General features: G+C 37.9%; 1 protein-coding gene across 12 annotated transcripts in view; it reads left to right on the forward strand.

Moving 5' to 3' along the window:
• The window catches only part of SNTG1 (syntrophin gamma 1), a 222200-nt gene that overhangs the window by 177844 nt on the left and 19964 nt on the right, over positions 1-24392 (forward strand). For 9 of the 12 annotated variants that reach the window (XM_087961717.1, XM_087961721.1, XM_087961719.1 and 6 more), the window contains 2 exons: positions 15371-15523; positions 23672-23764. The exons of 1 other annotated variant lie outside the window; for it this stretch is intronic. In XM_087961717.1, coding sequence (XP_087817843.1) covers positions 15371-15523; positions 23672-23764 — 246 coding nt within the window. Of the gene's footprint in view, positions 1-15370; positions 15524-17581; positions 17684-22290; positions 22480-23671; positions 23765-24392 lie in introns of those variants that run through there. 2 more of the 12 variants (XM_087961726.1, XM_087961728.1) reach the window with 2 other exon arrangements.

Raw genomic sequence — 24392 nt, forward strand, 5'->3', positions numbered from 1 at the left:
TGAGTGTCATTTCAGCATGAGATACGATCCTGGGTATACTGTTTGCATTAGAATATTTTTCACATAAAATGTTGCATGAAAGCTATAATTAGTACCAACCCAGTCCCTTTGAATCAATTTATTGGAGGAGACATAAGTGCCTTATTTCCTAAATCTGCTCCTTTGTTTCTGCTTTTGGCTTTCTTTTTGCTTGCCTTAGAATACTTTCCAATGATAGGATATACTTTCCAATACTTTTCCTTTTCAAGTTCTTTCCTTTTTTTGACAATCTGTCTTTCTCTCCCTAATGATGCCTCTTGGCAATAGCCACTTGAGCCACAGTCAACTCTACTGATGGCATTATTTCTCTACTTAACTGAACATTGTAACTTCTGTCAAGGCAAATTTATATTAGTGGGTTGAAAAAAAAAATATCAATTCGGTTCTGGAGTTTGCATGTAACTACCACTATAGAAAAGTAAAATGGAAGTTACAACTGAAAATTATCAGACTGAGGTCATCTCCTTTTGTAGAATGATTACAAAACTATTCATATAGTGAAGAATATAAAATAGTTCAGTCAACCTGTGGAATTCTGTCAACTTTTGGTTCTATCTATCCAGTGATCTTGATCGATGAAATAAAGCTATGGAAGAAATCTTGTACAAATCTGGGGCCATTCTCTCAACATTAACCCAAGATCATGATAATTTCACTCAACTATACTAAAGCATGTTATTGTAAATGTTTTGAATACTATTAACATTCAATGGTCACATTTCAAAATAAATATTCCAGTACTGGGGAGGGTTGTAGAAAACTCACCCAAATAATTAAAGGCCAGAATATTGATTACTTAGTTTAGAAAACTAAACTAAAACAGGAACTGGCTATTTTTAGTTTAAAGCAGATGTGAGATATATTGAAATTTAAAACAGAGAAAGCATCCAATGAATGTGGATTTGGACGAGGAAAAAATGCTGGATTAAATTTTGGATTTTTTGGTTCTCATACCAGATAACGTTAAATTGGGATTATTTGACTTTATCTTCTAAGTAGGGCAATAGCTCAGCAGTCAAAGATGCTGAGCTTGTCAGCTGAAAAGCTTGATAGCTCGGCTTCAAGACCCAAACGCTGCATGACAAGGTGAACTCCTAATTACTTACCTCAGCTCCTGCCCACCTAGCAATTTGAAAGCATGAAAATGAAAGTAGATAAATAGAGATGAACAAGGCCCCCTAGAGTTGGAAATGATTGGACAGGGCAAACCTTTACCTTTACCTTCTACAGTATTTTACTCTACCTTAGCAATCTTTTCTGACCCCACCCCTACTCTTTAACAATTCACTCATTCTTTCCCCATTCCCAGGCCAAGTTTATTCCTTCATGATATAACTATGTTTTGTAGGATTCTCTGTTAACTTGAAAAATGAAGCTTATTTTTAATGAAAATGAGAAAATGTATATTGGTTTTGAAATTGGGAGGCCTGTGTAGGCCTAAGTCCTTCTAGAGAATAGTTTATTTTTTTAAAATAAAGCTGCTTTCATTTGCGAACTTGTATACTCTGCGATCATCAAAAATTATTCCTAATTCCACATAGCAGTACTTTCTTTGCTAAATTAAAAAGTAGCATTGAATGTAGAATGAACAAACAAGATAGAATGGAGCTATCAATTTTAATAGCTCTTAATTTCTTATTTTTCTGAGCTCCATTTTATCATGTCTATGCATTTGTGCTTAAAACCTCTCTGGGTAAAAAATTACTCAGAAAAGTTTTACTGTTTGCTACTATTCATATAGTATGCATTTTGTATGACCTTAAAATATTATTTGTCTAATAAATGTAGTCTTTGCAAACAGTTCTTTTATAGTGTGGGTCAAAAGCATCTGGGTTGGAGGGAGTCAGGGAAACGAAGATAATGGCTATGGCCTCTTGCCCAGAAGGCCTTTTTCAGTTACTTATCAAATTAAAGTTATGAAATAAAATAGGTCATGATGGATGGAGAAATGTATTTTTGCAAACAAAGGGGATGTGGTTCTTATTCTGGAAGCATCATGCATTTTCTCCTCATATTGTACCCCTCTCTTGCAATGTCCACTGAGCCCATTTTATTGTAATACATTTCACAACACCTACAGATGACATTCAATCAAGAAAGGTTATAATCTAAATCATACTCAAAATATTTTATTTAGTTCTTTACCAATATAATTATTTTGTATATGCTGATATACATCTTTTGCATTTTATTCAAATATCTTGGTTGATGAGTTTGTTACTGCTTTGATCAATAATGTACCTAGAGTGTCCACCATATCATCTAGACTGATATGTGTGTGAATCAGCTTTGTGACTTCACCCTTTTCATTCAATATCTCACCATATCTAACTGTTTGTTCTTTTTTATATATTATTGGATAGGAAAAAGCTTCAATAGTAGATAACCATAGTGGAATTTTTAAATAATATTGCTTTTTTATCTTCTCCCAGTTTAGAAACAATGCTTCTCGAATATAATGTCTTCTAAAATACCCCTGTGTTTTAGTTCCCTTATACCAGAGGAAGGCATGCCACCCTAACAGTAAGTCATGTCCTTCTAAATTCAAAAGTCTAGTAGTATTCCTTAGTGTTATCCACTCCTTTACCCACATCAGACTCATCGCTTGATAGTATAATTGCCAATTGGGCAAAGCAAATCCTCTTCTTATTCTTGCATCTTGTAGCAATTTAAGTTTTATTCTCAGTTTCTTCCCCTGCCAAATGTATTTTTGTCACGTCGAGCGACCAGTCCGTTGATTCGATTTTCCAGTCTGTTGCTGAATTCCCTTCAAGAATTAATTTAGCGGAGCCCTCGCAAGGGTGAGTGCCAAAGCACAAAGAAAAAGACACAAAACAAATAGTTTCTTTAGGTGAGGAAACACATCGCGCCTGGGGCAGATGGAATTGTCCCGGCGGCCCCTATTGCTTTGCGCTGTCCTCTTTTATTGTGCTGATTTAAAGACGGGGGTGCGGGGTGAATGCAGGAAACAATGAAGTTACAGAGTTAATCATTGAAACCAAGATACGTGACACAAGGAGCAAACTTCATGACTGATACTTTTCAGGTAAACATGTCTTAATACCAAATACACAGTTTTTAGCTGACACAGACTTTTGGAGTTAATCCTGTCAGTTTCAGTCCTGTCAGTGGAATTTGCCCTGAGAGGTGTACGTGCTAGGCAAGATTTGTTCTATGGCAAAATAGCTAAAGCAGGATAGCCACAATTCCTCCTTTTCTTTATTTTTGTGCTCATGATTCTAGGTAGAGTCCTTTCTCCTCCCGAGTAGTCCCATAAGGTGGCAACAAACCCTTCGGTTTGTTGATGCCTTGCAGAACCAACTCATACGAGGAAAAGTCCTCATCCCCCGAATCGTGGCTGGGCAGAGTTAACAAAACTTCTTTGGGAGAAAAGGAGTTAATAGTGTCTATTTCCTCCTCTTACTCTAGGTCAGAGGACCATTCCAGCAAAGGTTTTTTGACAAGATCTTTTGTGAGAAAGCTAACCGTTTTTGAGTATTGTTAACTTCATTATCAAGGGTATTCAAACGATCCCTCAAAAAGGTAACTAAACGTCCTAATACACATGGACCAATAGTACAAGCAAGAAGCAATAGCACAAGAGGACCTATTAGAGCAGACAATAGAGTGGTTAACCAGGGAGAAAAATTAAACATGCCTTGATACCATGGCTGACCTTGTTGTCGTTCATTCTCTCTATCCTTCAAACGTTTACGTAATTCAGCCATAGAATCTTTGACAACTCCTGAATGATCAGCATAAAAACAACATTCTTCCTTTATTGCTACACATAATCCCCCTTTGTTTAAAAATAACAAATCTAGACCTCTTCTGTTCTGAAGAGTCACTTCAGCTAGAGATGAGAGAGAAGTTTGGAGAGCAGAAATTGAAGTCTCTATGTGTTTGAGATCTTCATCTATTTGTAAACTGAGGGTTGCTAACTGTTGATGACCAACAGCTAGAGCCGCTACCCCAGTGGCTGCACCTGCGGCTCCAAGACCCAGCAATACAGATAGTGTTACAGCTGTTATGACTTCTCTTTTCTGACGAAGGGGGAATTGTGGAGGTTCAAGTTCATTAACAAGTTCCGACCCTGGATAAAAAGTGATCTTTGGGAGTAATTTTACCTGAATGCAAAAGGATCCCTGAGCAATAAGAACATCACCATGAGCACAAGCGGTGGCTCCAGTGGAGCAGGCCCATACAGAATTATTACCTGGGATAAAGAATTGTCCCTTGAGGCGAGCCTTGATATTGCCATTGGAGGTGGTATATAGAGGACCGTAGCCTCCAATGTTAAGGTTTGATCTTTCTTTTGGTAGATATACATTACAGTGATACCCAGATGAAACATTCTGACAATATTGGGAGTAATTAGCAGGTATGTGTCCTAGGCAAAATCCTTGACCTACTATGTCAGTGATAGTGATGGAGGAAGTGTTCCATCGGCATTGTGTGTCACTGGTGGAGTTACTAATGGGTTCATTGGAAGCTACTGCATCGTAGAATGGTGGCAAATCAGATAAGCAAAGCCAACATTGATCAGTTTTGGATGAATCATTAAGTGTAGTTGCTAGCAATGTGAAAGAAGAATTGACCAACTGTACTAATGGATTCACCTGGATATTGGGTTTTTGTAGAAAGTTTGATTTCAAATTGGGATTGGGACCAACATCGTAAGTGGACATGGATATCGAGAGACGAATTGTAAAAACATTCCCTTCATCTCCTTGACCATCCCACTGACGCCCTCCCCAAGTAAACCCAACCATCCATTGTTTTTTTGCAAGTGTCTTTCCTTGTGCAGTAAAGGTGATTATGAGTGGATTCATTCTTTGTCCACAACAAGGCCATGAAGAGCAGGAATGCTGTGCTTGGGCACGGGTAATATGAATATAGTCATTTTTGGTAGGTGCTTCCCACCAGATATGACCTGTGGACACACAACTCCATTTTTTACAATATCTGTCAACTACCCCACCGCAGGCAGAACGAGAAGTGCCAGTACTGTGGGCAGGGCAAAAATATAGTCTATAGTTGTCAGCAGGTGCTGGAGAGCAGGAGCCTTGCTTGTCCCATGTATCAGCTTGCAATTTTTTGTCTGCGAATTTTTCGACTCCTGTTCCCATTTCAGCAAAATCCATGAAAAGCTGAGGAAACCATGGCCATCGAGTATAGTTAGTGGTGGTATTTAAAATTTTTCCTTGAAAGTCAAGGATAGTCCAGGTATAAGTTTGAGGTTGATGTTCATTTGTAGAGGATGGTTGTATGCTTCGAGGAGTGCGACGATAGCCAAATCGTGGAATAGCATGAGACGCAGGCTGCTTAGAGATGGAGCTGTCACCGATGAAGGCAGGATACCGAAGATGGCGAGCTCGAATGAGAGCCGTAGTCTTGCGATGGGTGTCGTCATAGATGAGGTGGCGTCGTCGCACAACAGGTGGTTTGTAGCGATCAGGAACCCAGGAAGATGAATGATGCCATATGCAGTTGGTGACATCACAAGGTGGAAAGCAGCAACGAAGATGCCATCGTAGTTTGTCTCCAGGAAAAGGTAGCTCAGAATTAGCTAGAGAGGGCAATGTAAGGAAAACAGAGGATAGTGGAGGAGATGCCACTGAAGGAGTGGAAAGCAATAGAACAGTGTGATTGAAATAGGTGTGATTGTGGAAAAACCCCAAGCAAGAATAGGAACCTATAGTAAGCGAAGTGACATGTATAGTTAAAAAGATTAAACAAGGAGAATAGTAATAGTGAACAGTTATGTCAGAAGTAAGAGGAAGGAAACGACCGTTGTGTTGGAAAACATAATTACATGCAGGAAGGAGATTATCTTTAAAAACAAAAGTAACAGTGTCAGCAAGGAAAGCAAAAATAGCATCAGGAGATGCCCTAAATTGAGAAAAGACAGGAAGTATCGATATCAGAAGAAAGATTAGGATCAGAGTCAGGTTTGCCATGGTAAGGTCTGACACAGCGAGCAGGAACCCAAAGCACTCGATCAGGAAGTTGGACAGCAGCGTAACCCTTTCCCCAGATGATGAGCTGTGCAGGACCTTTCCACGCAGGATCTGGAAGCTGTCTGAAATAGACAAGAGGACGGGAAGAGGGAACTACTGGCTTGGTGAAGTGGCGGGAAGCCGCCGTGGCAGGAGGAGAGCCAGTAAGATTGAGAAAGTTAAGAGTATAAAGACAAACATTTAAGATATTTTGCAACGTTGGGAGGTTCGGGGGGCCTGAGCCTTTTTTCCCCAAGTGCCGATCAAGGGCCTGTTTCAAAGTTTGGTGCGATCTCTCCACAATCGCTTGACCTTGGCTGTTGAAGGGCAAGCCAAACTTATGGATGATGGCCCATTTATGACAAAACTCAGCAAAGGGAGAGCTGACATAAGCAGGACCATTATCTGTTTTGAGAATTTTTGGACATCCCAACGTTACGAATGATCGAATACAGTGATTAATAACATTTTTGGTAGCCTCTCCTCTTTGCAATGTTGCTATAATAAACCCTGAATAAGTATCTACTGATACATGAATGTATTTCCAGGGAGCAAAGGGAGGATAATGAGTGATGTCCATTTGCCACGTATCACAGGCTTGAGTACCCCTAGGATTAACGCCTTCAGGGATACCTTTGGCCTGCAAGCTACATGTTGGACATTGTTGAATTATTGCCGTGGCTTCTTGATATGTAATTTCAAATTGTCGCACTAGGGCTTTCCTGTTTTGATGAAAATAATCATGACTCTCCCCAGGTGAAGGCTGTTGGAGAAGGGGAGAGGAGGCCATAATTTTACAAGCCTCGTCTGCCATATGATTGCCTTCTGCTAGGAATCCAGGCAATTGCTGATGACTTCTGATATGGGCTACAAATAAGGGTTTCCCTCGTTTTTTCAACAGAGTCTGAAGCTGCAAAAAAAGTGTCATGAGAGAGGGAGGGGTAACAGGGGAGATATATGCATCGAAAATATGAGCAACCATCTGGGTAACATACATGCTATCAGATATTACATTTAAAGGTTGTTGTGAAAAAAGAGACAACGCCAATAGGAAGGCAGCTAATTCAGCTTGTTGTGCTGATGTTTGTGAAGTAGTTAAACGTTTATGCCATTGAGCATTTTCGTACCATGTACATGCTCCAATATTTTTTGAACCATCAGTAAATACAGTGAAGCCTTCCTTCAATGGCTGTTGGACAAAAGGTGATTGTAAAACAAAAGGAACTATCCGCAACACCTGCAGTCGTGAATCAGAGGGAAGGTGGCACGACACTTGGCCACACCAATCTTCCAACGCGTCCTGCAGTGTTGTGGAAGTCTGAAAAGAGGTTCCCATTGAGTGATCTTAAAAGGAATATACAATATAAAAATATCCATTCCCATCAGGGCTTTGGTTCTCTTACGCCCTTTTTCTATAAGAGAAGCCATTTGCGCTGCTCTAGTAAAAATAGATGTTTTTGGAGTGTGTGGTAGGTGTAGCCATTCCAAAATATGAAGATTTCTTGCATCTGATATTTGGACAATTATTGCAGTCAGTAGTTGATGAGTGGAAAGGATAGCAAGAGAAGGTGGTGTGTCTGTGAGTGCACGGTTTACCCATCGGGTGGCTAGGGCTGTGTTTACTTGTTTTAAAGCTTCTAGATGCTGATCTGAAAGATAGACCTTATCTGCAGGATTTTTCAATCCTACTAGTGCTTGAAAGAGTGGTGATAGCATCTGTGTGGTTAGAGCAAGATATGGTCGAGCCCAGTTAATAACCCCAAGCACTGCTGTAATTGAACCAGCGTGGTTGGCTGGGGAAGTGTGAGTGAAGGAATATGTGGAGATGCTGTGGAAGCTAAAACCTTGTGGCCTAAATATTGCATTGGGTAGTGAGACTGGATTTTTTCAGGTGCTTTATGTAACCCTGCTTTTGCTAATGTGGTCAAGAGGATCGGGAAGGTTTTTTGGACCGTCCCCTTTGGCCCATCGGCAGCAATTAAGATATCATCCATGTAATGATATACAAGAAAACTAGGAAATTGAGATCTATAAGGCCGCAGAGCCTCATTGACAAAAAATTGACACATAGTTGGTGAATTTAGCATACCTTGTGGAAGAACTTTCCATTGATACCTAGAGGTGGGTTTGGAGTTGTTAAGCTCTGCTACTGTAAAGGCAAAGATGATCCTATCCTTTTGTGCCAGAGGTATGGAAAAGAAACAGTCCTTTAAATCTATTATTATGAGATCAAATCCAGCTGGGATCAAATTAGGATTAGGCAGGCCACACTGCAGCGGTCCCATGGGTTGAATAATTAAATTAATGGCTTGAAGATCATTAAGGAGGCGCCATTTGCCAGATTTCTTTTTAATTACAAAGACTGGGGTGTTGTAAGGACTGGTGGATGGTTCAATATGTCCTTCTATTAACTGTTGATGGACAAGAAGATGTAAAGCCTCCAATTTTTCTTTGGTGAGAGGCCATTGATCCACCCAAACAGGAAGAGAGGTTTTAAGAGTAAGGGATAAAGGAGAAATAGACATTTAGATAGAAAAACTATGGCAGCTGAATATAAGCCTGAAATTGAGAGAGTAAATCACGTCCCCAGAGGTTACAATGTAGAGGAAGGATATAGGGTTTAAGATAAGCAGTTAAGGTAGAATGCTTAGTAGAAGCAGAGAGCCAATGAGAGCTGACCTTAGCAGCTTGGGCCCCACCTACGCCCTGCACTGAAGAAGCTTCTGTGAGAGACCAAGAAGAGGGCCATTCAGAGGAACGAATAACAGAAACGTCTGCACCGGTGTCAATCAGACCATCAAAAATGCGACCATTGAGTGTGACAGAAAGAGTGGGTTTTGAAGCTTGGACAGGCTGCTGTAATGCAAACAAGGAGAGAGGTTCAAAAAGAGGCAAAATTATAAGCGTAGCCACTACTGTCCCCTTTTTTAAAGAAAAGCAACGATCCCCTATTGCAGCCAAAGCAAGATTATTAAGAGCAGAAGAATCATATAAGTAAGGAGCAGCAACCACACCCTCTATGGTAAGGGAAGAATTGGGAATAAGTAAGACAGGTGTGGAGGGAGGCAGAGGTTTGAAAAGCGTTGTAGTTAAAGGAAGAGTAAAAACAGCACCAGGATCATCATACACAAGATCCTCTAACAGCACCACAGGAAATGTTGTGGCAGGTAATTCAGCCTTTGTGGCGGGGCTAGCTGAAGACCCCTCAATTAGTTTCCCGAAGGCTGAGAGAGAAAAGGATTAGAACGACATTGTGAAGCCCAATGATAGCCTTTCCGGCAGCGAGGACAGATGGTTTGTGGCTTAGATGAGGGAGGTGGACCTCTGGTTTGGCCACGAAGAGCGGCCCCACCCCCTGGCATGCGACATTGATTTTTAAAATGTCCGGGCTTGCCACAGTTAAAACAATTGCCGTTACGTGTTACAGCGAAAGCATCGGGAGGAGAAGTGGATGCGGAATTAGGATCCGATAATGAAGCAGTGATAGCAGTAGCAAGCATATTCATTTTATGAGTGGTTGTTCCTACAATTCTACAGAGTTGTAAAAACTCAGCCAATGTCACGCCTGGCTTATTAGCGACTGGCTGTAGAATTTTTTGACAGTCCTGATTTGCGTTGGAAAAAGCCAATTTTATAAGTAACTCTTGTTTGGCAGTAGAATTATCTATCTGTCGATCTAGGGCTGTCTGAAGGCGACTGATGAATGAAGCATATGGCTCATCAGGATTTTGCATAATTTTCAAAAATGTTTGGGTGGACTGCGAATCTGAATCATCCACTCGCTTTAAAGCATTCATAGCACACATATGAATAATGGCAAAACTGCGACGGGGGGAATTTTGTTGTTGTGCTAGAGTAGAGGATTGACCTTTTCCCATTAAATGATCTACAGTTACTCCAGCAGGCAAACCCCTACGAATTTCAGCCTCAACACCTTTTTCATATTCAGATTGCCACACAACATATTGCGCTGGAGTCATAAGCATAGAGAAAAGCATTTTCCAGTCATAAAGTAACATAACAGTATTAGCAGTGACCAAAGAATCAAGTATTCCCCGAGTAAAAGGAGAGTGTAATCCATAAGTTGTAACTGCATCTTTTATATTTTTTAAAACTTTAAACTCAATGTTGCTGTGAACATTGCCTCCCGCTGCACCAGGGATAATAGTCATAGGATAAGCAGAAGGATCTTCTGTTTCTAAAGGCAGAGGTGATGACAGAAGATTAGTTATAATACCTCCCACAGGTTTTATCGGAGAAGAGTCAGAAAGAGAAGATGGAGCGGAAGGAGGAGGGAAAGAAATGTCAGGATACGGAGGTGGTAAGGAAGAAATTGTATCAAGATGAGCCACAAGAGGCTTAGTAGTTTTTGCATGAGAAGAAGGGGAATCAGAGGAAACAGGGGAAAAAGAGGTTTCAGGAAGACTAGAAGGTGGATAAACAGTAGTTATAGCAGCCATTATCGCTCTCCAAGAAATGAGCATATCCATGGGAGCTCTAGGAATTTCGTGTAGATATTTCCCTAATTTTTCCCATAGAGAATGGCTGAGAGTTCCAGCAGATGGATAGGCTGGACAATGTGCCTCAATGTAAATTATAAATTTATTTAAAGATTTCTTAGAAATAGGGTACACAGTGGTACCATTGATTTTTTGAAAGGAATTAGCCTTCTTCACCAAATCGTAAAGTTCGTCCCTATGTCCTGACGAAACCTTGGAAAGTGAGGAGCCCATTACTTACGTTCGTACGGAGCCTATGCCAGGTGCGTAGAAATGGGAGTGAAGGCAATGCACCCCTAGACAGAAGTCACACCGTGAAACCAGAAAATCGAAGGGATCCCGGATGAATCGAGGGATCCCGGACGAGCCCCCAGCTGTCGCGTCGAGCGACCGGTCCGTTGATTCGATTTTCCAGTCTGTTGCTGAATTCCCTTCAAGAATTAATTTAGCGGAGCCCTCGCAAGGGTGAGTGCCAAAGCACAAAGAAAAAGACACAAAACAAATAGTTTCTTTAGGTGAGGAAACACATTGCGCCTGGGGCAGATGGAATTGTCCCGGCGGCCCCTATTGCTTTGCGCTGTCCTCTTTTATTGTGCTGATTTAAAGACGGGGGTGCGGGGTGAATGCAGGAAACAATGAAGTTACAGAGTTAATCATTGAAACCAAGATACGTGACACAAGGAGCAAACTTCATGACTGATACTTTTCAGGTAAACATGTCTTAATACCAAATACACAGTTTTTAGCTGACACAGACTTTTGGAGTTAATCCTGTCAGTTTCAGTCCTGTCAGTGGAATTTGCCCTGAGAGGTGTACGTGCTAGGCAAGATTTGTTCTATGGCAAAATAGCTAAAGCAGGATAGCCACATATTTTAGCACTATTTTGTTTAAATCTTCAAAAAATTCTTCCCCTAATCTGATTGGAATTGTCTGGAATAAATATAAGATTCTAGGCAATACATTCATCTTAATTGTAGATATTCTCCCAATTGGTGATAATTGTACATTTTCCCATTTTATCAAGTCTGTTGCAATCTGTTGTTTAAGTTTAAGATAATTATCCTCCTTAAGTGTGCTACATCTTGGTGTTATGTGTATCCTTAAATACTTAATCTTATTTGTAACCTGGATCCCCAAAACTTCCTCCAATTCTTTCTTTCATCTTACTAACATGTTCTTTGCTAAAATCTTTGTTTTATCTTCATTTATTTTCAAACCTGCTACTTTCCCATACTCTTCTAACTTTTCTATCAGTTTAGGTGCTGACTCCAATGGATCCTCTAATATAAATACCAGGTCATCTGCAAAAGCTTGTAATTTATACTCTTCTTTTTTAATTTTCATTCCTTTTATTTCTTTTTCTTCTCTGATGTTTCTATTCAGCACTTCCAGTGTTAACACAAACAACAGAGGTGACAGTGGATAGCCTTGTCTAGTCCCTTTTCTTATATCTATAAAGTCTGTTAACTCTCCATTTATCATAACCTTTGCAGTTTGTTTACAATATATCGTTTCTATGGCTTGAGTAAATTTTTTTTACCAAAGCCCATTTGGTCCAATTGTAACAGCATAAAATGCCAATTCAAATTATCAAAGGCTTTTTGTGCATCTAAAAACATCAGAGCCATTTGTTTTTCGGGATGTGCCTCATAGTATTCCAGTGTATCTAAAATTATTTTCATATTATCTTTAATCTGTCTCTTCGGCAGAAATCCATTTTGATCAGGGTGAATAAAATTGTTTAAGTATCTTTTCAGTCTTCCTGCCAGAAGTGAAGCAAAAATGTTATAGTCTGAATTTAATAGTGATATTGGTCTGTAGTTTTTAACTTGCTGTGTGTCTGTGTCCTCTTTCGGTACAAGTGTGATATATGCTTCTGACCATGTTTTGGGTATTCTCTTCTTTGTCATAACTTCATTCATCACTTCTAATAAGTGAAGATTCAATGTTTCCTGGAATGTCTTATAAAATTCCACTGGCAAACCGCCCGGACCTGGTACTTTCCCAATGTTTTCCCTTTTTAAAGCTTCTGTTAATTCTATCATTGTTATGTTACTTTTTTAACATTATTTCAATATCTTTGGGTATCTGAGGCACTGTACTTTTTTAGCCAGAAATAAATAAAAGATTGTAGACAAAAACAATGTAAGCTTTTGTCTTTAAGGGGTACCAGCAATAAAAACTTCTGAAAGGTATGACTTGACTATAAAATTTGATAAACTTTCTTTGTTGCTTTAGAACTTTCTATGCTTTTCAAAACAACTATCCACCAAATCAGTTGAATGAATGTGAACAGCATAGCAATCAGCATTTGCAATCATGAAAAAGAAATTATTTTTGCAACTATGTACCTCAGAAAGCTGATAATATTACTAAAGCAAGATGAAGGCTGATAGGAAGGTAATGATCAAGCAAGTTGTATGATTATCAGCTTCTCAAATTTATATCTAGAAAAGGGATAATGGAGCATCAGAATATGACTGCCTAGTGTGTCAAAATAATTGGAATTGACCTTAATTATAGCATAAAAATGCTTTTGTATATATTTATCATGTTCCCATCACATTGCCTTCATCTCATTCTGAATCTAGGATGAATCCATGAATGGCAGGCCTGAATCATTCTTTGCTGTTTTGATATTAAAATTGTATTTATTGCCTTTATTCTAATGTGATCCAAAGACAGTCTTAAGGTTTACAAAAATGGTTAGCTGTTGTCAATCTTTACCTTGGAAGAAAATCAGAGTACTTTTGTGATTTTAAAGAAAGGCAAGTTAGGAATCATCAGCAAGGGAAGATGGATACTTTTCTTCTGACCCAACATTAAATAATGAATAAAGAGCACTGCAATTCAATGGTGGGAAAGGTTTTCTGTCTCAGTATGTTGTGCTGCAACAGGTTAACACTATGTAATATGTTATTGACAAGTTTATTGAAAAAAATGAAAATAACCTCACAGATGGTGGGGGGACTGGAAACCAAGTCCTCTGAGGAAAATTGCAAGGAATTGTGTATGTATAGCTTGCACAAGGGAAGACTGAAGAGAGATATGAAGCAATCTTCAGATATCTAAAGTGTTGTCAGAGACAATAAGGAATAGACTTGCTCTTTATTGCCTGGAGAGAAATGCTAATGGGAAGTATAACTACAGGGAAGTAGATTCAGGCTGGATGTTAAGAAAAGTTTCTTCATAATAACTGACGTTAGTCAGTTGAATAGGTTGCTTCCTAAGTGGTAAGTTCCCCATCACTATCCTGAATCAAGCAGAGGGTTGGATTCGATGACTTTTCAGGTCACATCCAATTCAGTGAGATGATATTTTTGTAAAAGAATAATCTGCTGAGCAATGAGAATAATTTAGCCAAAATCTAAAGAATGAAGTTCTCCTTTTTAAAGACTTAACAAATATAATAGATATGATATACCTGTGTAGCAATGCAGCGATACCTTCAAATTTGTACTGATAATGCCTTGTGTGTGAATAAATGTGGATTGTTGATTTACATACTCTCAAGCATCAGAGGCCATACTTAACCATTGCTGGTTTTGTTATTAAAGTTTTTTTATAATGTTTTAATAGAAGTTTTATCGACAGTATGTATGCATTTTTATTTGCAAAGTGCAGCTCAGTAACATATACAGATCACAGACTGAGGTTCAATAGTAATTTCTGTTAAACAAGCTGAGACTTTTTCTACTCTTAACTCTCCCTGATTCCTAATTTGATTTATAGGCTGATTATTATAATATGTATTCAAATATGGCTTTGATTATCTCCAATCAGCCAAGGTAAAAGCAAATTGCATTTATTCTAATTAGCACATGAATTTATCAGTCTAGGTGTATATAGTAGTATTTAATCTAATCTAATTTACTCAATTTAATCTCTTTCTTTCCACTTTTCTAATTTCAAGGTGGCAGCTTTTAGCCACAGAATTGTTAATTAATAACCTCCCTTTTTAAATTTTTATTTTTTCAGACTAGCAATTTATAATAATTTGACTTAAAAAAAGAATCATAGCAAGATTGCCTGTCTAAATGAATTCTTACAGATTTTCACACGTATTTCAAACAGTGGTGGGATTCAATTTTTTTTACTACCGGTTCTGTGGGTATGGATTGGTGGGCATGGCAGGGGAAGGATACTATAAAATCTCCAGTCAGAGGTGGTATTTTCCAGTTATCTGAACTACTCAAAATTTCCGTGATCAGTTCTCCAGAATTGGTCAGAACCTGTTGAATACCACCTCTGATTTCAAAGTGTTAATCAAAAATAAAAGGACAAAGCAGCATGAAATACAAACCTGAACTAAATGAAGCAATATTGAAATAGAGTAATAGGAAGTAGCATAAAAAAATATCTTGAAGCAGGAATCTAATGTAAGAAATCTATGTGTAGAACTTAATCTAAGTAACAAGTCATCTTGAGTAAAGAAATGAGCCTTCATATTTTTAGGAGAGAGCGTGCATTGATACTGAAGAGCATGTGTTGATACTGAACTTTGAGTGGAGTGACAACTTATACCCACATTTTGGGGGACTGGGAAACAATTCCTAAATTGCACCTCACAACTTGCCTTGGAACGTATAATGTTTAAATTTTATTAGTGTAATTTCAGCTGTATAGGAGAACCATTAATAATAAAATATATGTTTTAGTCAGTATATTCTTAATTTAATTTATATAGAACCAGACAATTAAAATAAAGGCATAACATTTACATGGTACGTTACTCTGTGTAGGTACTTTGTTCTGCATCTAACATGTGCATCAATACTAGAAGAAATTTTAATTGATGTATGCAAGATTATATAACTCCAGGTTTTCATCAGGACAGTGATATACTGGATCGGCGAAAACACTGCTTTGGAGTACAATCTGAAATGGGAGAGGATCTCTACTTCTCTGTGGAATTAGAATGTGATCTTATACTATGGGAAAAGGCCTTCCAATCAGCAACTTTTTTTGAAGTGGAAAGAATACAGGTAAGACATATGGGATGCTCAATTTAGATTTTTTTTTTAGCTATGTCATTATGTGATTGATGATAGTGCTAGTACAATTCTGATATGGTTTTGTTTTGTATTGTTCTTAAAGCTAGCTTTGGGATATTCTAATCATAAAGCTTCTAATTAGCTGGCCTTCTGATTAGCAAGCTAGTTGGATATGAGCTGGATGTTTAATAGATCCACATATCTGTTAGATGGATGTGTATTCGAAGGGTGTCCACTGACTGTTTTATCATCAATTGAAATAAATTATTAGAGGGAATAATGCCTTTGGAATTGACAATTGGCCTTGTATTTTTCAATATTTTTATTCATGACATATGAGGTAGAGGGAAGGCTTATAAAACTTGCAGATTATACAAAACTAAGTGAATTAGATAAAACTCTAGAAGACAGAGAGAATTAGAAGGAACTTCATGGGTTAGATAAGTGGCTGAAAACAGCAGAATTTAATTTAATAGGTTAAGAAGTTATTTACTGAGGGAAAAAAAGTAAAATGCAAAGCTGTATGATGGGAGACACTTAACTTTCTAGTGGTACATAAAAACTTTGTAAAAATCACAAATTGAATAAAATTTGGCACTATGACATGACTGTTAAAAAGGCAAACATAAGTTTAGATTGAGTGCCAGTTTGGTGTAGTGGCTAAATTATCAGGCTATAAACTAGAGGATTGTTAATTCTAATTTTGCCTTAGGCACAAAGCCAGCTGGATCTTGGGTCAGTCACTTTTTCTCAGTACTAGAAAGGTGGCAATGGGCAAACCACGTCTGCAAAACCCTGCCAAGAAAACTACAGGGACTTGTTCAAGCAGTTTCTGGGAATCAGATAAGATGAAAGAAAATAGATTGAAACAATGAAAATGAGATCAGCTAAGGTCAACCAGGAGTGGAATGAGTATTCCCTGTCATTTAGAAATAGGGAATAGGGAAATAGGGCATACCTGGTTGACCTTAGAGGATCCCAAAAAACTAAGCAGTTAAGCAAATTCCAGGGCTGTAAACTAGACTGGGAAATTAAGGGAAAAACAGAAATCAACACAGATTTTATTTCACATTGGTCAGACCCCCCCCCCATGTACTCAGAGCGCTGAAGAAAGGCACTGTAGGTTAAAGGGACTATAAACTCCCTCAGGAGACACTGAGGGAATTAGAAAAGTTTATTCTCAAAAAATAGCTAACAAAGGAGGATACGATAATACTTTTCGAATACCCTGATGGGAAAAATACATAGAAGAAGGTACCCTTTTATCTCAGAGTGCCAGATATAGCATAATTATTTAGGTTACTGCAGGGCAATTAGTAAGTAGGAAAAACATTCTTAAATGTAAGAAATCTATAGGGGAACAATTAAAAGGAATGTGATGAGTTTCCCCTTCACTGGATATATTCAGAAAGTGAGCATGGCTGTTTTAATTTGGATTACTGTGCTAAGTAAGGGAATTGGGCTTGATGATTTAAATAACCCTTTCAGATCTCTACATTGTTAGTGTTATATTAATGACCTTTGTGTTAAAAAATATTTAAACCAAATACGTATTAGCTAGTTCTTGCATCCCAAGCATTCAGATGATGAATGCGAGAGTTTGGACTGTTTGATACTCTCAAACAAACCAAACGATAAGTTGTGCTATTAGCAGAGATTATGTGTTTTCTTCATCTTATTAGATTATACTGAGAACAGGAAAATAGACTGTTTAGCAGGACTTTTTATTTTCAGGAAAGTATTACAGGTGAAACTTGAAAAATTGGAATATCGTGCAAAAGTTCATTTATTTCAGTAATGCAACTTAAAGGTGAAACTGATATATGAGATAGACTCATTACATGCAAAGCAAGATAGTTCAAGCCATGATTTGTCATAATTGTGATGACTATGGCTTACAGCTCATGAAAACCCCAAATCCACAATCTCAGAAAATTAGAATATTACATGCAATCAATAAAACAAGGATTGTACATAGAACAATATCGGACCTCTGAAAAGTATAAGCATGCATATGTACTCAGAACTTGGTTTGGGCCCCCTTTGCAGCAATTACTACCTCAACGCGGCGTGGCATGGAAGCTATCAGCCTGTGGCACTGCTGAGATGTTATGGAAGACCAGGATGCTTCAATAGCGGCCTTCAGCTCTTCTGCATTGTTCGGTCTCATGTCTCTCATCTTTCTCTTGGCAATTCCCCATAGATTCTCTATGGGGTTCAGGTCAGGTGAGTTTGCTGAACAATCAAGCACAGTAATCCCATGGTCACTGAACCAGGTTGTGGTGCTTTTGGCAGTGTGGGCAGGTGCCAAGTCTTGCTGGAAAATGAAGTCAGCATCCCCATAAAGCTCGTCTGCGGAAGGAAGCATGAAGTGCTCCAAAATCTCCTGGTAGGTGGCTGCATTGACCCTGGACTTAATGAAGCACAGTGGACCCACACCAGCAGATGACATGGCTCCCCAAATCAACACAGACTGTGGAAACTTCACACTGGACTTCAAGCATCTTGCAGTGTGTGCCTCTCCATTCTTCCTCCAGACTCTGGGTCCTTGGTTGCCAAATGAGATACAAAAGTTGCTCTCATCAGAAAAGAGGACTTTGGACCACTGAGTAACAGACCAGTTCTGTTTTTCTTTAGCTCAGGTAAGATGCTTCTGACGTTTCTTGTTCAGGAGCGGCTTGACAAGAAGAATACGACATATGAAGCCCATGTCCAGGATCCATCTGTGTGTGGTGGCTCTTGATGCACTGACTCCAGCCTCAGTCCACTCCTTGTGAAAGTCCCCAACACTTTTGAATGGCCTTTTCCTGACAATCCTCTCCAGGCTGCGGTCATCCCTGCTGTTTGTGCACCTTTTTCTTCCACACTTTCCCCTTCCACATAACTTTCTATTAATGTGCTTTGATACAGCACTTTGGGAACATCCAACTTCTTTTGCAATTACCTTTTGAGGCTTTCCCTCCTTATGGAGGGTGTCAATGATGGGTTTTTTTTTTGCACAATTGTCAGGTCAGCAGTCTTTCCCATGATTGTGCTTCCTACTGAACCAGACTGAGAGACCATTTAAAGGCTCAGGAACCCTTGGCAGGTGGCTTAATTAGCTGATTAGAATGGGACACTTTGAGCCTAGAATATTGAACCTTTTCCCAATATTCAAATTTTCTGACATTGTGGATTTGGGGTTTTCATGAGCTGTAAGCCATAATCATCTCAATTATGACAAATCACAGCTTGAACTATCTTCTTTTGCATGTAATGAGTCTATCTCATATATTAGGTTCACCTTTTAAGTTGCATTACTGAAATAAATGAACTTTTGCACGATATTCTAATTTTTCGAGTTTCACCTGTATGTGATAGATTTAAATCTCGGAAACTTACTGAAAGCTTACTGAATGACCTTGGGCAAGATATTATAAGGATAACTTACCTCACAAGATTGTTCTTGAACACAGTAATTGCTCTGAACTCATTATGTAACAGTAAAGCTCAAGACAATAAAAATGAATAAAAAGAGCAGACTTCTGGGAAACAGAAGTCACTGAATTGAATTGATTTTAGTGTATGGAAGGAAAGTAAACTTAAAGAGCCCATTTTTAAAATAGAAAGTTAAAAAAGCCTTCCAGGACCCACAGAAACCCTTTTAAAAATGCTCCCATTACAGAATAATGTCCTCTTCTTTACCTAAACTTTTGAGAAGTATAGCCTATGCTCCAAGGATATGGGATGTATTTGTGTGGTCAATATTCTGCACAAAAGTATTGTCAAATCATATCTGGAAGCATCACTAAGAAAAATTTGCCCAACCTAATCAATATATTTCATAGACATTTTTGTTTAATATGCATTCAGCCAATATTATGTCATATATGCCTTACCTACATTTGATGATTGTTTTTTATGGTATGTGTGTGTTTAATTTTGACTATATATGTGGATTTGCTTTTCTTGTTTTGAGCAGTAGGGAGGGATATGGCTCCTACTGATCTGATTCTTCTTGGTAAACTGTGCATCTGGCAGATCATTAAAGCCATAAATAACCATGAATAACTGAAGGATGGTTTCCATGGATACAATCCTACTGGCTTACATAAACAGAATGAATAAGAGAATTGTTTGATTGGTAAAATATCTTACTTTTTCTCTCTCCACATAAATTTGCAAGTGGTGTTGCAAAAAAGTGTGTATATGTGTGTCTAAATAAATAAATAAGTGAAGAATCTTCGTCAAAGTGCAAAGTACAAATATTTTTGTATGAATTCAGATATAAATAGTTATAATAGTTCTGTGCATCTCAAATATGAAAAGATACCTCAACATTCTTCTAGCTAAGTCATTATAGTTTGGTTCATAGCAAAAAGGCAGTGAAACCATCAAATCAAATTGTTATGATGGTCAAAGACCAGCATACTATGAAACCAATATAGTTCATAGTATTGAATTTTTAAATGATATATCATTCTAATCCTGCTATGACTTTCTATTTTGCATTCTTACTAGGAAAACAAGAAAAACTTGTTTTGATTTACCCTGTAGACCTTTACACACCTTTAATATTCAAATTACCTAACCATTACATCTTTTAATTGACATTGATTGCTTTTTTAATAGTGCCTACGTTTTTTTATTTCAGAAAAGAAGTTCATTGAGCATTATAATATATTATTAATTCCAAATTTTTACATTTCTTATTAAATCAATTCAAATTGCAAATCTTGATCATTAAAAAATCATGCTTTAGGCTCTGTTCTTCAAGCAGAACAATTCACAGAGCCAATTTTAAGATTCTATATTTTTGCTAATGAGTACAAGTGACAAAATAAGTTACCGTATTTGCCGGCGTATAAGACGACCCGGCGTATAAGACGACCCCCCCACCACCAGAAACGCCCTCCAGAAATCCCGGGGCTGCAGCGGCAGGGCGGAGTGCCAGGGCCGTGGGAAGAGCAGGAAGGCTGCAGCCTCGGGCGGAGCGAGGCGAGCGGGATGAAGCGGAAGCGACGCAGGGATCCGGGAAGCCAGAGGCGCCTTCGCTGCGTCCAACAAGCATCCGAAAGCCGGCAGTGGATATACCGGCGTATAAGACGACCCCCCACTTGGAGGCATGTTTTTCGGGGCAAAAAGTCATCTTATACGCCGGCAAATACGGTACCTCTCATATAGAAAATCACTTCGTTGAATTTTTTATGGCTTTGCAGTGCATCAAATAGTAATAAAAATTAAAAAATCATTCTGTATGGCAAAATATTTATTGTAAATCAATCAATTAATGACATTTGTTTAGCCACCCATCTTAAAACCAAACCCAGGAATAAAAGTAATATATACTGCTAAAACAAAAACAAAATAGAAAATAGAAAAACCTGGTGCTGCAACTACACTTCATTGATGCAATCCATTACATTCTCATTCTTCCCTGCTTATCTACCAGGCATGTGGAAAGGACAAGGTCTCTGTGGAAGATTAAAAGGGTGAACATCTGGATATCTGTTCCAGGGACTACAACAGAAAAGGCTCACTTCTGAGGTCATAGAAGATGGCAATGTTTAAGGGAACTCTATCCATTCTGGCGGGATGGGCAAATACTTTCAGTGGTCCATCAAATAACCTGGTCCCATGCACACCACATAATAGTTTAAAGAAGGTAGTCATCACCATGAATTGGACTCTGATATTGAAAAGACCTCTGGTGTTATGTACTGTCTTGGCAGCATTCTTATTTTAATTTTGCAAAAGATTAATTAATATAAGCAGAGGAACTGTATTTGAAATGTAGCCTAAGATTAAAAGCCATAAAGTAAGAGGCTGAAAACTGACCTTTTGCCATTTGAGCTATCATGTACATTAAATTCTTTCCACCAATTTGTAATAATTGCTCAAAGCCATTATAATATTTAACCTTTCAAAGTTTTCTGGTAGGAATTGTGCTTGGCACTGATAGACTTGTAGGTGAATAATGTACTCACAGAAATAATGTATTGCACAATTGAGATGCCAGTGTATTTAGAAAAGAACTTTCTCATTTATTAAGCATAGGATAGAAAAAGTATCACCTTCATTACATAATTTAGATAACAATACGAATCCATCACCTATACAAAATCTTCAAAGGAAAAGGCACTTGTCAAATTGAAGAAGACTTCTGGGAAGATAAGATGACAACTATTTTGATTGAAAGCAACTTAAATTCCTTTTCTAGCATCTGTGGCATTGTATCAGTTTAAATCAGGATTAGGAGGAGCCATAAAATATTGAGAGTTCAAGTGATAAATCCATTGTTTATTTCTTAGATAGGCAAACTTTTGAAAATAATGGTATATTGCAAAGTGAAGATATTCGAGATACTAAATGTATTACTTGGCTATGTAATTTACCTTAGGAAAGCACATATTGAAAAGATGTACGCCAAGAAAATATTTTATTATTTGGGAAAAACTATAGGGTTGTCTGAGATTATCCATTTGTTTTATAAATATCTGCCAAACTAAGACATGAATCAATAAGTAATCAATTTGATTAAGAAGAATAAAAGAGAATTCATGTGAAAGCAATTTCAACCTCCCTTTGCTACTAAGCAACTTATTATACAGTATGTTTTATACAGACTTGATTAGCAATTATTGTAGCCTCAGTATAGAAATGTGCTAGTAATTTAATGTTGTGAATGCTATGCCTTGTAAATCTATAATTTTTTTTATATTAGTTTAGCATGTTCCAAGTTATCTTTTAGTAAAAGGCATATATTTTTCCACATATAGGTCAAGTACAAGCCACGGTGCTTGCTTATACCCAATTCACTTCCAGGCCTTCTTAAAAAGCTTGGTCAGTTGTCAGAAACAAACTATTCCAAAGAAGCAGGCCTGCAAACAACAAGGCTTCACTTTTGGATATATACAAGGGCTAGAATGAAAATGCTGCTAGATGTCAAGTGAGGCAAGGCATAGTTTTTTTTAAATCCAAACCTGTAGGCACCATTTATAGAGCCATGACAAGTGCATGAATTATACATAGTCCTTAATATCTGAGTTAAATCTTATTCTTTATCTTGCTCAGTAACAGATATAGTGTAAACATCATGGAAAATCCTTTTCAAGCAAAATGTCTATGCAGATTCTCAAGTCATCCAGGTCATGGTTGTCCCAAAGGTGCTTTTTCAAAAGGCAACTGGATTTTGTATTTTTTTGAAGATGTTCACTTCCTATCAGAACTGAAGAAGCTTTTTGGATGAGAAGCAAAATGTCTTTAAGGAAAAACAAAGTCCGGTTGCCTTTTGAAAAAGCATCTTTGGTCCTTCTCAAGCAATTATTGTGATGCCAACTGGGAAATAATTCCATCCTATGCATTGGTCAACAGAGTTATTATAAAAAATGAATGACATCCTTTGCATTCCTCTCTAACTTCTTTCTTGACTCAGAAGATAAGCATTGATTAGAAAGTTAAAAACAAAACAAAACAACAAAAATTAAAGAATACAACAATGGATTGTTTCATATTGTTGCTAATAAAACTGTATGATCCGTTTATAGAATGACCTGCTCACTTTTTTGGGGGGAGGGCACAGGATCATCTTCCTGGCCATGGTAAGAAATGAATGAAGACAGATATATGCGTACCAGGATAATGTTGCAGGATCCAGTCTGGCTTGGTCACCGGAACCAGAGGTTTTGTCTTCTGAGCTTTTGGACTCATGCTCAAGCCCATCCTCAGGGAACTTCTGTCTATCAAAATGGGTGTGAAAAGTACCCCAAGGATGGGCTCCAGCATGAGTCTAAAAGGTTGGAAGACTAAACCTCTGGTTCCGGTGACCGACTCAAATTGAATCCTGAGAAATGTTCATGCTATCTGGCAGACAAAGTCCATGGGGTTGCTCAGGATGAAATAGCACATTAAAGATGGTTTCATGTTTTGCAAAGCCAATGATTGCAGTTAAGAACAATTAGCCAACAAGGAGATGGACTCCTTCACCATTTCTGGGGGAAAGAAATGAGATTGCTCACATTGCCCTACATCTGATTGCAAGCATTTTATTGGACTCATTTGTTCAGATTTGTTCAGATTTTTCTTTTAACCACAATTTTACAAATTGAATATAGTCAGTGAAAGGCCATTTAATATGTTGCATTGTTTCCATTTTTCCAGTGTAAGACATATGCCTGTGTCTTGGAGAGTCATCTTATGGGGCTTACCATAGACTTTGGCATGGGCTTTGTATGCTTTGATGCTGCAACAAAGGTAAGTACAAAAGATTTCTATCAGTGATCCAATTCCAAGAATCACATAATGGAGTTATTTCAGTGATTGATGAATGGAAATAAATAAGAAAATGGTGAATAATGGACATGTGATGTTATAGTAATTTATACTTGGAGAAGGCTCTTACCAAAAGGTGCTAAGGTGAAACATATTGGAGAAAGTATTTCTGGTGAGAATATCATGTGTCAGGGAGAGAAAAAATTTAAAAAAAAATGATTGATTGAAAAAAAAAGATTATAAAATCAAATACAGGTCTTTTTTAAAAAAAATAGAATTGTGAAATTATGTTTTGCAATCTCAACATCTAACTTATTCTAGTAAAAAATAAGCCTTCTGAGACTATGACCTATAGACCTCTTCCATGTCTGATTTTTTTTTAAAAAAGAAGCAAAGCCTATCATCAGCACTGGATTTTATTTTCTTCTGCCATAGCAGAATATTTGAATAAGTAGAAAACAAGAGATAAAATGCAAAAAGTGATCCCAGCTAAAAGTATGTGCTTTGGACACAAATACTATAAAGTATCCAATGCAGACATCTACTCTTCTCTGGTCTTCTCCCCATTCTTTCTTGACTGCTGACTATATTCGTAATCCTACTGCCACAT

This window comes from Notechis scutatus, chromosome 3, assembly GCF_049901735.1.
Source record: "Notechis scutatus isolate UNSWTSFEM ecotype Mainland chromosome 3, rNotScu1.2, whole genome shotgun sequence".
In the NCBI taxonomy this organism is placed as follows: domain Eukaryota; kingdom Metazoa; phylum Chordata; class Lepidosauria; order Squamata; family Elapidae; genus Notechis; species Notechis scutatus.